Source organism: Perca fluviatilis, chromosome 19 (assembly GCF_010015445.1).
Source record: "Perca fluviatilis chromosome 19, GENO_Pfluv_1.0, whole genome shotgun sequence".
Lineage (NCBI taxonomy): Eukaryota > Metazoa > Chordata > Actinopteri > Perciformes > Percidae > Perca > Perca fluviatilis.
The window spans coordinates 34,757,106-34,774,733 of NC_053130.1; the positions used below are offsets into that span (position 1 = coordinate 34,757,106).

The following is a 17,628-nucleotide window of genomic DNA, read 5'->3' on the forward strand; positions in this document are numbered from 1 at the left end:
GTGTAAGATCCAAGTCTTACCAGTGTCATTGTCCCCTTGATCCTGCCTACCCAGAATCATCTTCTCTGCCATCAGATGGCCACTGGTTGGTGGACACGCTGGTGCATTCTCAGCTCGTGAAATACTCACACCATTGGTACTGGCCAGTCTATTGAGGTCTGAAGACAAAAAAAAAATAAAAAATCTTATGTCAAACAAAATATCAAGGCAGACTGTCGACCAAGAGCGTTTTATCTTGCAGATTCTAACAGGCAAATATCCATAAAGTCCCAGTTTGATGTGTGCAGGGGTGTGTGTACCAGTGGTAGTGTCTGTTAGGTTTTGGGTTGAATCTTCTCCCTCTGCCAGCAGGGTATCTGACTGGTCTTGTTGACCAGTGCTGTTGAGCACCTTGGCCTGGCAGTGGGCTTCAGTGCTGTCGATCACTGTGAGCAGAGCCTCCAGTGACAGGAGGTGGGTGGTGTACAACTGCCCCGACACTGGGAACGCATTCTGTAGCCAGAGGCGGAAAAAACAATATATTGGAATTCATTTGACATAAAGCGATGATGAGAGGCATAAACAGGTGCGATCCAGAGAAGGCAATTGACGCCTTTATTAGTTTGAGGCTGGATTATTGTAATGCTCTATATGTTGATCTCAGTCAAGCCTCCATCTCCTGTCTTCAACTTGTGCAGAATGCAGCTGCTGGCTTTTTAACAAATACCTCCAGACGTGCACACATTATCCCCATTCTCTACAAGATCCATTGGCTCCCTCTGCATTTGTTTTCAAGACCTTAAATTGCCTGGCCACGGAGTATTTATTAGAGATTGTAACCCTTTCGCAACACAACCCGGTCATCAAATCAACTGGTTTTAGAAGTCCAAAGATCAAGGTACAAACTGTGGGGTGATGACGCCCTCGCAGTTGTTGCCCCAAGACTTTGGAACAGGTTACCTTGTAGCTCTTTTTTAGATCCAAACTCAAAACTTATTTATATAGAATGGCTTTTAATACATAGTAGTGATGTGACATTTTCCCTCTCCTCCTCCTGTTTTTATGTTATTTTTTCTGATTGTACTGTATTCTAAGTTTTATTCTTTTAATTGTATGTTCTGCGGTTTTATTCTTGTCCTTGAGCACTTTGGATACCTGCTGGTTGCTGTAAAGTGCTATACAGTGCTAAGCATAAGTGAATACACCCATGCTAAAGCTGACTAAAAAGAGGAATTAAAAAAAAAAACCTTTTGGAAATTGATCTTAATGCCTTAATTAAAAAAATTAGGGAAAATCCAACCTTTAAGAACACCAATTTTCTTTGTGAATGAATAGTGTATCGTAAATAAATAAATGTTCTTCCTTAAAATACAGGGGGCATAAGTCATTACACCCCTATGTTAAATTCCCATAGAGGCAGGCAGAGTTTTATTTTTAAAGGCCAGTTATATTTGAAATTATATTTCATGGATCCAGGATACTATGCATTCTGATAAAGTTCCCTTGGCCGTTGGAATTAAAATAGCCCCACATCATCACATACACTTCACCATACCTACAGATTGGCATGGTTTTATTTCAGTTAGCCTAATAGCTGGTTTTTGTAAATCAAATTCAAGACTTTTTAATAACATATAAGCCTTTTTTAGGGAATCAAATTAAAAGTTTTTAAAGACTCTTAATCTGCAGATCGATTGTTTTTAAATCCATCAAATCAGTGGTGAAGAACACTATCTTTTAAAAAGACAGAAGATAAAGTAGATGGCAAAAATTGTTCACCCACCCACATATTTTGTGTAATTTCTTGTAATACAAAATTGTGGTAGAAGACATGTAGTTATTTAAATAGCACCATTACAGCCTAATATGCTTAAAATAGAGATAGTCAGATACCTTTTTTTGCTTCCCGATACCGATTCTTGATACCTGAACTTGCATCTGGGCCGATACTGAGTACTGATCTGATTCCATATATTGTATTTATTATGTTTTAACAGCTGTGTACTAACATCCCCGTATATATGTGATATGATTGCTTTCCTTGTTGTATGGCCTGGCTCAGGTTAAACTCTTTGTAAAACATGAACTACAGACAGAGAATGAACACCACAGAACTTTCTGTTACTATTCAGTTTGACATTGAGTCATAACGGAAAAAGAACAAACTATTTTAAAGTAGATTTTCTTCGGGGCTAAATTGCGAGGTATCGGATCGGTGTATAAACTCCAGTACTTTCCGATACCAGCCTTTTATGCAGTATCAGAGGCATTCCCGATATTGGTATCGGAACATTTCTAGCTTAAAGTGATCCCACAGGGATGTTACCTTGGACAGCAGCTTGGTGAGGTCCTCAAACAGATTGGAGAAGTAGTAGTCACAGTCAAAATTGATGTACAGCTCAGTGACAAAGCTGGGAATCCTCCACAGCTGGACCAGTGCCTCCAGAGCCATCTCCTTCATCTCATAGGGCATCTTTATATTCTCCGACGTGATGATGTCCATCAGTTTCTTTAGGTACATCTGTCAGTTCAGCACACAGAGGGATGGTGTTTGGATTGGATCAGTCACATTGTATGGCAGTCAACTGACAGAGCATAACGATCATTTGATGCATAAAAACAAGACAATGAACAAACTAGTTGCATAGTTACCTCAAGCTGAAACTTAAGATGTACTCTCATGCTTTCAAAAAGCAAGAAGCAAACCCGTATGGAGGAAGCATAGAGGTTCATACGGTCCACACTCAGCAACTAAAACACAGACAAAATGATCAGAAAAGATGGCATTGAAATATCAATATAGAAAAGCATTCCATCTTTCTCCAAATACAATTTCAGATTCTGTTATGGGGCATTCAGACCACAAAAAGGGTTACGGCGATGCCTGACGGCTGACGTGGGCTGTGTGAATGAGGCCTTATTGATGCCAGTTAAAGGTATAATATGCAGTATTTCATAAAAATCAATGTATAGACTTTTATAAAGTAATCCCTCTTAATCATCACTTCTGACCCACTACAAGTGTGTGGTGGTGTCTGTATCTGCAGAGAGCCTGCTGTGTGCAGGAGGTTTCTGGGCAGTGACAAAGAGCCTTTAGGCCCCAGGTGGGTGTGTAACCCCCAGCTAATAACAGTATGCAGGTTGTGCATCCCATTCTCTTCATTATTCCGTCGCTTTTTCATCTCTCTCGCCATCTAATATCAATGCACAAGTTTTACTGGCACAGACAGAAACAGACAGGAGGAAGCTCTGCATTCACAGTTGTGGGTGTGTTTACTGCTGGGACACAATCAGAAAATATGTATTTATTGAGCGCTATCTCTCTCTCTCTCTGCAATAATTAAGATGGATGTAGATGAAGAAATAGGGCATTAGAATGTGCCAGAGGCCACCAAATCTGGGCTTTTACAGCCAAAAAGTTTTGTTTTGTTAACAACTTGACAGCACTTAAATGTGTATTCTTAACAAGTTCAAGAACGATGCTCGTGCATTTCCTGTATTTCACCTTTATGAAGCAAAAAAACAAAACAAAAACAATTGGCTGGTAAACAGCTTGTGTAGCTAGCGGATTTTAAAATCTACCTGCCACAGTGGCTGGTGGGATAAAAACATTTAACTTCAGGCCCTGGTCACAACAGTTTCAGAATTTGAGTTTTTTTTAAAGGTCTTCCTTGTAGAAACTGTCACTAATGCAGAGAAAATATCATACCAGTATCCATTTGAATATTCTTCAACAGCACAGGTACTGTACATTCATCAAATACAACCAATTATTTCTACATTCTACTTTACCTGGAAGAGATGTCTGCAGAGCTCATCTTTGACCAGTCCGAGTAAAGACTGGTAGTTCGTAATGTGTGCCGACTCGAGCGCTACAGTCAGCAGCTGCAGGCCCATGTGCATCATGGCATCAGTGTTGTGGCGGTCATGGGGGTTAGTCAGTGAGATCAGGAAGCGAAAAAGCTCCCTTAGACATGGCAGGCCATAAGGGATGAGGGACGCTCCTACAGGGGAGACAAGAGGAGGCAGACAGGTTACTCTGTGAAGATACTGTAGGATTTGTATCTGACCAATAGACCTGGGTACCCAATTCAATACTTTTTAGGCACCGACCAAATTGCCTCTGAAGTATCGAGTATTGAAAAATACCTTGCCATTCAATACCTAAGGAACAAATCTCATCAGAGTCAGTGTGCCAATTAGCATGCAGCATGCTTCTACCAAGATCTAATAATGTCTGTGATTGGCTGTCTAACATTACACGTCGTAGATACTCTGTTACACAGAGACGGCTCATGTAGTAGGAGCTGAAAACTAAATACAAAAATGTGAACCGTAATGGGTAATGTTTTAATTGCTTTTGGTTTAAAAAAGTTATCGAAAAAAAGTATTGTTTAAGATCGGTATCGAAGTCACGGTATTGGTACCGGTATCGGAAGTTTTTGAACGATACCCAGCCCTACTGACCAGTCAAGTGTATCAAGAGAAACAAAACAACTCATGCCATCTTTCCAGACAAGGGAACAGTGGCACGAATACAAAACAGAACTGAGATTCAAAAATAAAGAGGAATCAGAGGTTTAAAATCCTAGTGTCCTTACCGTCTCGTTGTGTGGACTGTGTGAAACGTACTCCTCTGGGGTTCACATAGTCTATGTCATGGATAGAGGGGCTGTCTGACTGCTCTGTATTGGCATCTCCGTCCTCCAGAACCTCAGGGATGGACTCCACCGAGGCCGACTGAGCTGTTTCTACCTGCCTTCCCTCAGACTAGACGCAAACAGAACACAAATCATTAGTCATATATGAAAGGCAAAGTCACGTAACCGCTCCAAAGATAAGAGCAGAGGATTAGTTACTTGAGTACACCCCCAGTCACAAACAAGAGACACAATTTCACAAAATAAACATAAAAGATGAAAAAGACATTCACCAAATAGATAATAAAAATAGACAATTTGATAACTGATAATGATGTTGGTCGTTCTATTGATAGTCCAAACAGCCTTACCTGTGAATCCGGAGAGCCGGGCTCAGTCCCTGGAAGCGTAGCAGCAGTGCCAGGGGTGGTTGCCGACGAGTAACATTGTTCCAGGTCAGAGAGGTCTTCCCTGGAGGCGGCTTTGGAACAGGTGTCCAGGCCACTGTCGGTGGTTGTAGGGCTGGAAACTGACGAACCAGCACTGTCTGAAGCTGGTAGGCCAGAGGTGGACAAGCCTTGCTCAATGAACGGGACGCCACCTACCGGGAAAGAGATGCAGTCATACAAGGGTGTAACATGATGTCCTTTCACCGTTCACCCAATATGCTTGGGTCAATGTAAACATTTTCAAACCGGTTTGATATCAAGCCAAACACCGACCAAACCACTATTCTGTATTTTACCACTAGGTGCCGCCTCAGCGTCCTGGAGGCGTACAGAGACGGCAGACTGCAGCCAATAACCTTCTCAGCACAGCACGCTGCAGTCAGCCCTTGTCCTTAGCAGTGGCAGCAGCGTACCAGATGGTGATGGAGCAGGTGAGGAAGGACTCAATGAGGGCAGTGGTGAAGTGCACCATCATAGTCTTTGACAGGTTAAATTTCTTCAGCTGCCGCAGGAAGTACATCCTCTACTGGGCTTTTTTTGATGAGGGAGCTGATGTACGCATGTGTTTGGCAGTGTGGTGCCTGATCCTTAGCGGTTTTATTTCAGACCGCAGCAGAAAGCGCTGCTGCACCTGAGCTTCAGACAATGCTCAGGGAAATGTAGCTTGTGTGAAGCTACCACACTACTTGATCAAGAAAAGAGCTAAGCTACTGAAAAGCTTTTTGATTCAGAAAACAGACGCTATTAAGAAGTAATTAAAGTTGTAATGCTACTGCCCAACACTTCTTGCAATACAGCTTTGATTTAGTGCAATGGCACCGTCGACACAGGTTGCTGACGTCGGCTACTTTTTAATTTTCCAGAAGTTGTCATATGGCGTTTTTCCATTACATGGTACCTGCTCGACTCTACTCGGCTCAACCGTGGTGCCCCGTCCTCCATTTTCCATTGCAGATTTAGTACCGCCTCATGCCTGAGGGGAGCGTGGCTGGTCGTCATAGCGACGCCGCAGGAAACTGCCGTGACCTGACGTGACACACACACAGAACGTTGAATGTGTGTTGTTTTTGACTCTCGGCATGTGGCTGTTTGCCAGAAGACACATTTTGTTTAAAAAAAAAAAAAAAACGCCGCTGGCTAAACTATTTAAAAATGGCGGCTTTGTTCAGGACATCCCCCCCGTTTGTCGCTAGCAATGATGACGCAGTGATTGGTGAAGATTCTCTCCGACCAATCAGTAGTCTGCAGGTTTTCACGTCAACTTTTGGTATCGCCTCAGCTCGCTTACCTCCACAGAGGGGAAACTAAATAAAGTACCTGTTAGGAGGAACTAGGGACTTTTTATCCTAATGGAAAACCAAAAAAGGCGAGTAGAGTCGAGGTGAGTCGAGCAGGTACCATGTAATTGAAAAACGCTAAAAATGACAAATGCGCGTTCAACCGGTTAGCATGAAATAAAACCGGTTCAGCCTCGTACACCGGACTGGATCGGTGAAACCGGAAGTTGACCCAACTCTATCACCTGCATGCACAAATGTATACTACCGCTTCATCTATCATGTAAAAATCAGCAGCAATATATAAGGTCCGCCAATGGTTTCTAATGCATTGCCAGAAAGTCAATATTAGACGATTCTTCATGAAAAAGGGCATGTTATCCTTGTCTACATTTGACCCTACCAGGATCTTTGAAAGACGCAAACAGGCAATGGTGATGTGATTTTAGCTTCTTCAAAGTCCAGATAGCTGTGGATGGGTTATTGATGATTGATGAGTGTATTATCACAATAGTGTGCGTCTTACCTAAAATGTTGTTGTTGCTGAGGGTGCTGGACTGCGTTGAGTCCATCTGACCGGAGGGACTTCGAACCATGTGGCGAGACTGCCTCGGTGAGCGTTTCTGCTTCTTCCATTTGGATGACTCTGTAATCCCACCGGCACGCATCTTCAACTGGAGGAAACAGAGTGGATCACTGAGTAAGGCTTCTCCAAACACACTGTACTGCTGGACCACCATTGCAGATTAAGGCCATGATCAGATAGGAAGCCTCATTTGTCTTAACATTCTTCATTTTGTTCTCAGAAAATAAGTCGCTGTGAGACATGACAGACTATGCTATGTAGTTAAACACATGTTAAGCTTTTTTTTTATTAGCTTTGCTTGAACATGAAGGGGATGAGGAGCTTCTAAGAAGAGAACTCCACCGACACTATACATCAAAGTGTGTTTCCAGGTGTTGGGGAGCACTACTGCCTATGTGAAAACAGTTGTGTAAAGCCTTTTGTGGCTCCAGAAGGAGCTGTGTGGAGTCACTTGCTTGGGTTAGGTCTTATCAAAGCTGCATACTGAAGAAATCAAAAGGAAATCATTCATTTGTTACATTCTAATGTATTAGCCCCTCATCACAAAGGTCATTAACCACTCCCTCCAGGCTGGCCATGTTCCATCAACACTGAAAACCGCTGTCATCAGGCCATTTCTCAAAAAACCAACCCTAGACCCAGAAGTCTTTGCCAACTACAGGCCCATCTCCAACCTTCCATTCCTTTCCAAGGTGCTGGAAAAAGTAGTTGCCGCACAGCTTCAAGACCATCTAAAACAAAACAACCTGTTCGAGAAATTTCAATCTGGTTTCCGCCCTTCACAGCACAGAAACAGCCCTGGTCAGGGTCACAAATGACCTACGGATGACTGCAGACACTGGCTCCCCATCTCTTCTCATCCTCCTGGACTTGACTGCAGCATTTGACACTGTGGACCATAACATCCTCCTCCACCACCTAATTTCCACCATCGGTGTTTTTGACTTTGTCCGTGAGTGGTTCTCATCCTACCTCACCGGGAGAACTGAGCATGTCGCCTTGGGAGACGCTAAATCCCTAGCACACAACGTCACATGTGGTGTCCCTCAAGGCTCAGTGCTCGGCCCCACCCTGTTTATTCTCTACATGCTCCCCCTTGGCCATGTCATCAGCCGGCATGGAATTTCATTCCACTGCTATGCTGATGATACCCAACTCTACCTCAAGACAAACCCAACCCCCTCTGCTGCCCTGCCATCATCCACTCTTACCACCTGCCTGGAGGAGATAACGGCATGGATGAAGCAAAACTTTCTGCAGCTGAACAGCTCAAAGACTGAAGCCATTCTAGTCGGCACCCCACACCAGGTTCGATCATCTGACATTACCAGCATCACCTTCTCCGGCCAAACTATTCCACTTTCAACATCAGCCACTAACCTGGGTGTTAAAATGGACTCTCATCTGACCTTTGAGGCTCACATCAAACATCTCTGCAAGACCTCCTTCTTTCACCGCAGGAACATTGCCAAACTCCGTCCCACACTCACTCCTGCAGACGCGGAAAAGCTTGTCCACGCTTTTGTCTCCTCCAGGCTGGACTACTGCAATGCGCTCCTCACCGGGATCCCTGAGAAAAGCCTTCAGAAGTTGCAGTATATCCAAAACAGCGCTGCTAGGATCCTGTTGAGGGTGCGCAAATATGACCACATCACCCCCATCCTCAAATCACTCCACTGGCTTCCTGTCTCACTCAGGGTTGAGTACAAGGTCTCCCTCCTTACCCACCAGTGCATTCATGGTGAAGCCCCCCCCTACCTCAAGGAACTCCTCACCCCACAGACCTCAACACGTACCCTCCGATCTGCCTCAGCATATTTTTTGAAACCTCCCAGGACAAAGCTCTGTACAATGGGAGATCGGGCTTTCTGCTCAGCTGCTCCCAGTCTGTGGAATGCTCTCCCTGACCACCTGAGGACCCCACAGACTGTGGATGCTTTTAAACGTTGCGTTAAAACCAATCTTTTTAGGAGAGCTTTTGAGTGAACTTGTGCCCTTTTCCTTTTATTTTATTTACTTCTCCATGCGTTTTTATAATTTTTAGCACTATCATGTAGCACTTTGAGATTTGCGTAAATATAAAGTGCATTACAAATTAAATGTATTATTATTATTATTATTATTTTTATTACACTTACACTGTTAACCATGTACAACATGCTTTGGCAACTAAAGTTAATTATGGTCATACAATTAAGCTAATCTGAAGCAAATGTACACCAGTCATAATCATCTTGTATAACATGGTTGTGTATCCCACTTTGGAAAACAAACTGAGTGATGTTCAAAAGTGAACATCCTATTTGATCATGGGCTAAAACGAGCACAGCTTCATCTGTGGAGTAACCAGCAGGTGATTCTATGGGAAAATGGACAGAAACAAAACAGCACTGAACGTACATGCACACAAATACTGGACACTAGAGAGCCACGGCCACTTCCTCTGCTTTCATGTGGCGTGCTGTTCTGTGCGGGTGTTTGTGTTTATTTATTCAAACCAGTTAGGATTTCAGACACCCTTTTTAATCTGTTTGGTGACCTGATCTAAACTTTCTTTAAAACAGACAAACAAGCTACTGAGACATGCTCTATCCTGCGACAGCCAAGAAAGTATCGTGTAGCATGAGACACAGCAGCTGAGACATATGCATGAGGGTGGAAACCCAAAATAAGATTCAATTAAAAACAAAATTCAATAATAAAATGAATGTGTGAAATAATGTGAGCATTCGCAAGCACAGACATGTCATAGTGAACTATGTTTAACTTGATAGACTGTCCAGAATAAATTACATCAGTTGATGTGTTCTTCAATAACAGATCATGATTTCCTAAATAAAGCACATGACAAGTTCCTCCTTCTAGCCAAGTTTAAGGGAGGTCTTTTAAAAAGGACAAGGGAAATGTTACAGGGAGAGATTCTCCAGCCTAAATACTGAAAGTCATCTTCCTTACCTGCACTCGTTTGTTTTTCCACAAGATATTGTAAGCCTCAGAAGAGAAGGGGAGCGGGCAGGGGCCCGTGATTAGTGATGGGTAACATGTCAGCAGTGGGAGCAACACAACAGTTCACGACACACAGTAGACGTTGGTGTAGGGTGGGGACACACACACACACACACACACACACACACACACTTTACACACACACACACACCCCTGGAGAATGTGCAGCCAGCCAATGAGCAGGCAGTGGATGGGCAGACAGACCATGCAAAAAGCAAAAACGTCTGGAAACACCTGCTTCCAGCTCTATATTCAGGTCTCATATAAATACTACATGTATAACAGCATTACTACAGCCATTCGAGCAAAACGGGGAAACTCGAGTTACCTTATATTCATACAGTACTGTATAGTTTTCATTATGAACCATAGTAAAAACAATGGTGGAAAAGTTTAAAGAAAGAAATAAAATGCCCTGCTTGGGGCAGTCCCATTAAATGTTGATTAAAAGGCTAATGGAAGCTGTTTTTTACTGCTCTTTTTGGAGGTAGGGAAGGAACCAACTAGCTAGCCCTCACACCATGAAGTCTTTTCTCTTAACTAAATACTGTGTGAAAACACTTCAGATAAAACATAGAAAACTCTGGGCAACTTGTCCACATTTGTTTTCAAGTGTGGAATGGGCTTGTTGTTTTTCCTCGTGGCCAACAAGAGAAAAACACCCACTGCCACTGCAGGTTTCACCAGCCGTGAAGCCACAGGAGGCAGTAATGAGCCAGTTCTTCAGAAGAACAAGATGACACTTGAAATATTAGCCCCAGAAAGGTGCTTTATCAGAATTTGATAAGACAGAAGGCTTCCAGGGTGAGAACTCAGCGAATGCTATTGCAAATGTTCATTCATTTTCCATCTCTGATAAAAGTGGCATACTTAACTGAAATTTCATACATACAGACTCAAAGTGTAGGGTTCACTATCGTGAGCCTGAAAGCTAATGTTTAGTGTTGAGACATCATTCACATACTCAGCTCTAACTGTTATTTTGTCAGGCTACCACCATACTGGCACACTACAAAGTAGTTTTCGCAGCGATAGGCTGCCATTACATGCATAAAGTTGAACCTTTTCAACTGCCCCACTGCACCACTGGGAGACTGTTGCAGTCCCAGTGGGCAGAGGTCAAATTTGGAATGAGTTGCATCTTGTCACATCAGGCACTTTACGCTTGATGGTGTTTTAAGCCCCCAACGTCGACTTCAAGGCAGCACTGCGACAGGCGACTTCAAGGCACCTAAACATTGTCTAATCCTGTCAGTTTGTGATGTTCAGTGCATTCCAATACCTATGTATTGAGTGTTTGACACAGTGTAGTAGTATTGATTTAGTACAGCCATTTTCCCTCAACCTGCCTCTCTCTATTTCCCTTACTCATCCCATGGGTTTCCCAGAGACACTTTAGATAAGTGATGTGGACTTTGAAGCAAAGCATGTAATGGGTTGCAGTATTTTCACTGCTCAAACTACACTTCTACTCCTCAATGATCTTACTTTAATTAGTTAGAGCAACTACAACGTATAATGGTGAAATAACAGAAAAATGTTTTGATTAAGAAAGAAAAGTTATTAAGAAAAAAACATGAGAAAAACTATTTTAAAAACCCTGAAAACCACCAAAGTTTAATAGCTGCCAAATGCACCCTCATGCACGCCCACCAGGAAACTATGTTAACTGTGCCTGTGACCGTGCACTATGCCAGGGGGCCAGTTGGGTATCCTCTCTAGGCCAATCACACAAATAAGAGCCAGGATACAGGATGGGGTCTGTGTGAAGGATAACAGGCAGACACAGACAGACGGGCAACTCAAAGTAAATAACTAAAAGTTCTTTAAACTGAACTGAAGGACAGAGATGAGATTGGAGGGGGCAGCATTCATAGGAACAGGTGACAGGAGGACAACAACCATAAATAGGCGTCTAAAAGGTTAATCACAATTTTAACTTCCTTAATTACATTGTTTAGTGAATCATGGTCATTTTACCAAAGATGTTGTAAAGCAAATAGAGCACTTCAGATTACAATATGCAGGAATAATGTGGCTGATCTTGGTATTTTGGACATGCATGTTTGTTGTTTGTTGTTTGCATTTCTCAGTCAGTAAAGTGATGCTATTACATCAATAACTGGATTTCACAGCCAGAGATAGAATGTTCCAACAGAAACCTTCGAAACAGCACAATGACATTGAAAAAAACCAAGACAGTGAAGATTGGGGAAAAGAGCACAATAGTAGTGAGCGATCTACTACACATTCAACATTTCAATCCGTTTACCTTCTTCATGTTGGCAGCCACATAACTCTTGGCCTCCTCTTTGAACTGTGGTAGTCTGAAAGAAGAAGAAAAAAGACCCATAGAATTTAGTTAGGAGAGTCTTCTGACATAAACCTATTGTCCAGGCATCGTCCTTACAGGTACAGGAAAACATTATTTGTAACTCAAAAAGTATTCATTATATTACCAATAAAATGAGTAGCTGGTAACTGTTCTATGTTGTTCCTTCCTTCTTTTATAATAGTTATTTGCTGGTTCAGATGCTAGGTTTTGAAAAAAGATCTAAACATGAACCTTCCAAGAAGCATTATAAATGTTAGAGAGAAAAAGTTTGTGTGCAGTGCAAATGTCTGTCTTGACAGGACACAAAAACAAACTGAGCTGTTGAACCATTAGGTAGAGGAGATGGTGTAGCTGCTCTGCTCAACTAGTGACTTTCTTCCCAAATAAATGTGAAACTAATTGTTACCTACATGTCTCACCATTACAGCTGTAGCTTGGATGATTATAAAGCAATAATTTTAATGATTAATCAATTAATCATTTGGCCCATAAAATGTCAGAAAATAGTAAAAAATGGACATCACAAGTTTCCAACATGACGTCTTCAAATGTCCAAAACCCAAACAGATTTGATTTCCTGTTATAAGACTAAGAAAACCATCTATCTCGACCTCTACTGCTTTGCTTTTTTATTGTATCTACTGCAAGTTCCCCAACTCCATGGAAGTGCAATACTAAATCCCCAGAGTACTCCTTTTCATGTATTCCCTTAACCCAAAACAGAAGAAACAATTAATACACAAGGAACTTAAACATGCTCTAAGCCGCGAGGCTGCTTAAGAGGCAATATCACAGTTGGAATCTCAACATTTCAAACCTAAGCCGTTAATAAACTATTTTTTTTCCAGCCTTTGATGAGCAACGCTGGCGCTGCTCTCAAGTGTGTGTGTGTGTGTGTGTGTGTGTGTGTGTGTGTGTGTGTGTGTGTGTGTGTGTGTGCGCGCCTCTAGGTTCCTGTGGACTTTAAAGCTTTGCTGGAAAATGAGATGTCACCACCAGTCACGCACACATACACACAGACAAAAAGAAGAGGAAAAAAAGCAGCCCCCCTCCTGACATTAACTCAGCGTTAATAGAGTGTTGTCTTGCGGGCATGATTATTGGATGATCTGTGGGTCCAACAGATTAACATGCCTAATACTTTCAGCAGGCAATCTAAGACTCCTTCTGAGGAGCTGAGGAGAGCTGCTGTTCATCATTCTCTGATGGGGGTGGGGGCCAGCACAGACCCTCTCACATCTCTATTATGCAGGGTCTGTGGACAAGTTGGGGGCTGGGGGTGGAACATGAGCAAAATGAGATGTGGGGAGTGTGTGTATGTGTGTGAGCAGTATCAGAAGGATGTAATAAAGAGGATCTCTTATTCTATTCCAGGTAAATCATGTTATGGCATCCTTCTTTTTGCTGGTAAAATGCGTTAGAAATTCAGTGTGTTCCGGTCACAGTTCATATTTTTTTTTTTCAGTTTCCGGACGTGCTTCTGGGTATATAATGAGTCCTGAGAGACATATTTTTGAAAACAAATCAATCGACAGATATGAAAGCGAAGAAAAAAAGCCAGACTCTTCTTCTGTGGAGAGGGACAACCTAAGATTTGGGGTTTGTAACTACTCTTTACTATCCTGTTATTCAATATAAAAAGACTTAGAAGCAGCACCTAACAACAAGATTAAATTCTAGAAAAATCTCAAATTTTATTTATTAGATAGTTCATCTGTAATAAGTCCAGTCCTATGCTAAACTCAATCAGTGCAATTTGTGTGCTAATTGTGCTGATGGTGGCGCTACAACAGCCATCGAAAATCATAAACTTTAAAAATCCATAACAAATCAGCCGTACATGCTACAACGTCGCAACCTTTGCCAAACTGTAGCCCCAATAGAGCAGAAACTATGCTCTGCTGTTACCTAGCAATTTTGAAGTTCATTACCTAGAGAACAGTAGCTGTACCATGTCAACCAGTGTATGTTCAGCTGATTTCCTGAGGAGCTCTGCAAACACAGAAGAGAAACAGATATTAGAATTAAACAGAATTAAATAGAATAGAAGCAGGTACAATAGACAAAGACAATAGGGCTAACTGACTAACTAACTTCTTTGACTTGATTTTAGAATGGTTTTTCTTAGGGCTGTCAAACGATTCATTTTGTTTTTAATCACATGATGATTAATCATGTTTTATGATTAAAATTCTATTATTTAGCATTTCAGAACTGTTTTTAAGTACATATTAACAATGGAAAGCAATTGTTATCAGTGTATTTTGATTGGGAATCAAATGAATGCAAAGAAAGTGACTTTATGAACTTGATTTTAAGATGTGTCTTTGATTATTATTTATTTATTTACTGTAAACAAAAGAAAAATGTGTGAATCTAGTCACACATTTGAATCTAGAGTCAATATTGGGGTTGGGTATGTTTTTGTTTTTTTTCGATACCGGTGCTAAAGCGGTACTTTTAAAATGGTACCGATGCCTTAACGGTGCCTGAAGTGGTACTTTTGAAGAAAGTAAAAAAAAAAAGAAGGGTACTAAACAACAGTTGGCGACATTAAAGAACGGCTCGTTTATTGCTAAGGCTATATGGTCAAAATTAAATGATTTAATAATAATAATGTAATAACTATAACAATAACTTATTTCACTAGTCAATAGCTGTTGAACGACAAAAACAACCACCAGATGGGAAAAGGGCATTTAACAATAACTTTGAATGCACCACGAGGCTGTAAGTTACCAGTTTCATTGAACGCACCGCCTGTGTTTTTCCGACAACGGCAGCTGCAGATTGTTACGTCCCGGTGTCGGAATCCTCTACAGTGAAATACAGACAAACTTTACACCGTTTAGCGTTAGCTGTCAGCATTGTAACCGTGTTTAGTCCAGCTACTAGCTAGCGGTAGGCTAACGTTAGCTGCTGTCGAGTGTAGGGTTAACTAGCGTCACGTGCAGCGATGTTTCTGTTGCCTGTAACGTCTGTTTCAGAGCATCAGAGAGAAGCGCAGGCAAATCAGTGGCACCGGAATGAGGCACCGAAATCCGCGTTGGTATTCGGTACAGTAGACACCGGTCGTTAAGGCACCGGTGCCGTATATGCACTGGATTTCCAACCCTGTCGACCCATCCGGGAGTTTTGGAAAATAAAAAGCACCATTTAGAATTGTGTTGCTGCTGTCTTTTTCCATCATGCCTTCAGCAGCAGATGTGTTACGAGGAAGTATGACAAAGTGCTTGGCCCTTGATCCCATCGCGATTAACGCGTTAATGCTAACAGCCCTAGGTTTTCTGTTACAAGTTTGTGTTGTGATGCAACAGATTGTAGCACTATGCCCAAGAAAATTTCCCCTCGGGGACAATAAAGTTTATTCTATTCTGTCCAAATCTTAACTAACTAGTCTAAACAAGGTAGAGCTAAGAGAGCAGAAGCGAGAGAAGTGCCAACCCTGGCACAGAGTGTAAACATGGAGAAGGCTTATGCAGGCTGTTTCAGATATTTCTGAATAGAAAATCGGTATCATTCTATATTTGACCATTTTTAATGCAAAAAAGACCACCTGCATCCAAACATACGAGAAACCAGTGTGTAGGGATAGACCGATTATCATCCCTGGCTGATTATCAGCCGTTTTTTGGGCAGTTTGCAGATTATCTGTGTTTTATTTGTCTGATAACAGATGAAGTTAATGAATTAAAAAGTGTTCTACTTTGGCTCGGCTACAGCTCTGTGTCTGTCCCTCTGCTTCGGTTTCACTCACCAATGACTACGTTTACAAGCTGTCAATTTTCGGGTTATGGTCGGGTTAAGGTCACTATTCGGGTTTCTGAAACATTCGGAATAACCCGTTTACATGCGTGAGCAGAGAGAGTTACTCCTGTATACATGGAATTTGTAATCAATTGGCGATATCCCGACGTAAACGGCAACGCACGGTTAGCGTCTGGACGTAGCCTACGGACAACCTTAAGACGCAATAACTTTTCGGTCACCTTCTTATAAATCTCACTATCTCGGTACTTTCTGCCGTAAACAAAAGACATTATATTCATGGTTTTCACCACACTAATAAAGACATTGGTTTCCTCCTCGCTCCAAAAGTGTGGTGCTGTGCTGCGTCTCGCCATGTTTACCTCTACTTCTTGTTTACTTCCGGTATACTGCGCGCAGGTTTTCTGCATTGACATATATATATATATAACTATATTATTATAGTATATAATAATTTTCTGGCGCATACAAGAAGTTCCTCTACTCAAAAGACCAAGATTCCTTGCGAATAGAACATGCGCAGAACACAAATCAATGTTCCTTTTGATGGAGATATGCAGATACGCGTTTACATGACCAAAATGTCGGGTTAGAAAAGGGGTAACCCAGGTAGCATATTTGGGTTTTTAAAAAACGGAATATGAGCATATTCGGGTTTTTGCCGGTGTTTACATGGCCGTGCGCGACCGGGTTATTGCTAATATTCCGGTTTTGAACGGGTTATTGGCTGCATGTAAACGTAGTCAATGAGTCTGACTTAATGTCCCCTCCCCCACCCCCCACAACATTATCTGACTCTCTGTTACTGGGGATCATGTTGAAAGTTTCTCATTAATTAAATAATTGCTTAAAGCATTTATCACATTATCACAAATTATCACAGTTTTGTGTTGGAGTTTGTAACATTCCAAAATCTTAATTTTGACTTAAAGATTTTCATTTTCACTGTAAATGCATATCGGTTCCAAATATGAGTTATCGGTTTCATTAACTACCAGGAATCGGTCTCAGCCTTTTAAAACCAGTATCGGGTGACCCCTTCTAGTGTGCGGGGTAATAAACATGTCAGCAAAAATATGAAATAACTGCCAGTACAAGGCCAACCTCACACAAACAGTACTGGTCCTAATAAATTATAAGTCTGGTGTTACAGTGTTAGTGTTACAGCCGTGGTTCCCAACATTTTGAATTGTGTCCACTTAAAATAAACGCTTTGCCACAGGTTTACTAGGTTAAGTAGTAACTGAGTTTTTTTTTCCTTCTAGACCCCCAAGCTGGGAACCACTATGTAACAGGTAGGGTTGGGTATCGAAACCCGGTGCTAACATGGCATTGGTGCCTAAAAAAACGTTATCTACCGGACCAAATACCAACGCGGATTTCGGTGCCTCATTTCGGTGCCACTTAAATGCCTGCGCTGCTCTCTGATGCTCCGAAACAGACGTTAGAGACAACAGAAACATTGCTGTGTGTGACGCTAGTTAACACTACACTTGACAGCAGGTAACGTTAGCCTACCGTTAGATAGTAGCTGGAGTAAACACGGTTCAAATGCTGACGGAGAACGGTGTAAAGTGTGACTGTATTT

At 41.9% G+C, this 17,628-nt stretch overlaps 1 protein-coding gene across 1 annotated transcript in view; it reads right to left on the reverse strand.

The window, feature by feature from the left end:
- The window catches only part of gbf1 (golgi brefeldin A resistant guanine nucleotide exchange factor 1), a 138,012-nt gene that overhangs the window by 38,302 nt on the left and 82,082 nt on the right, over nucleotides 1–17,628 (reverse strand). The window contains exons 7-17 of the mRNA XM_039783515.1: nucleotides 14,204–14,264; nucleotides 12,210–12,264; nucleotides 9,887–9,922; nucleotides 6,872–7,019; nucleotides 4,991–5,220; nucleotides 4,581–4,749; nucleotides 3,772–3,983; nucleotides 2,632–2,730; nucleotides 2,306–2,500; nucleotides 300–492; nucleotides 21–158 (exon numbers count right to left, since the gene is read on the reverse strand). Of these exons, the coding sequence (XP_039639449.1) occupies nucleotides 21–158; nucleotides 300–492; nucleotides 2,306–2,500; nucleotides 2,632–2,730; nucleotides 3,772–3,983; nucleotides 4,581–4,749; nucleotides 4,991–5,220; nucleotides 6,872–7,019; nucleotides 9,887–9,922; nucleotides 12,210–12,264; nucleotides 14,204–14,264 (1,536 nt within the window). The remainder of the gene's footprint in view (nucleotides 1–20; nucleotides 159–299; nucleotides 493–2,305; nucleotides 2,501–2,631; nucleotides 2,731–3,771; nucleotides 3,984–4,580; nucleotides 4,750–4,990; nucleotides 5,221–6,871; nucleotides 7,020–9,886; nucleotides 9,923–12,209; nucleotides 12,265–14,203; nucleotides 14,265–17,628) is intronic.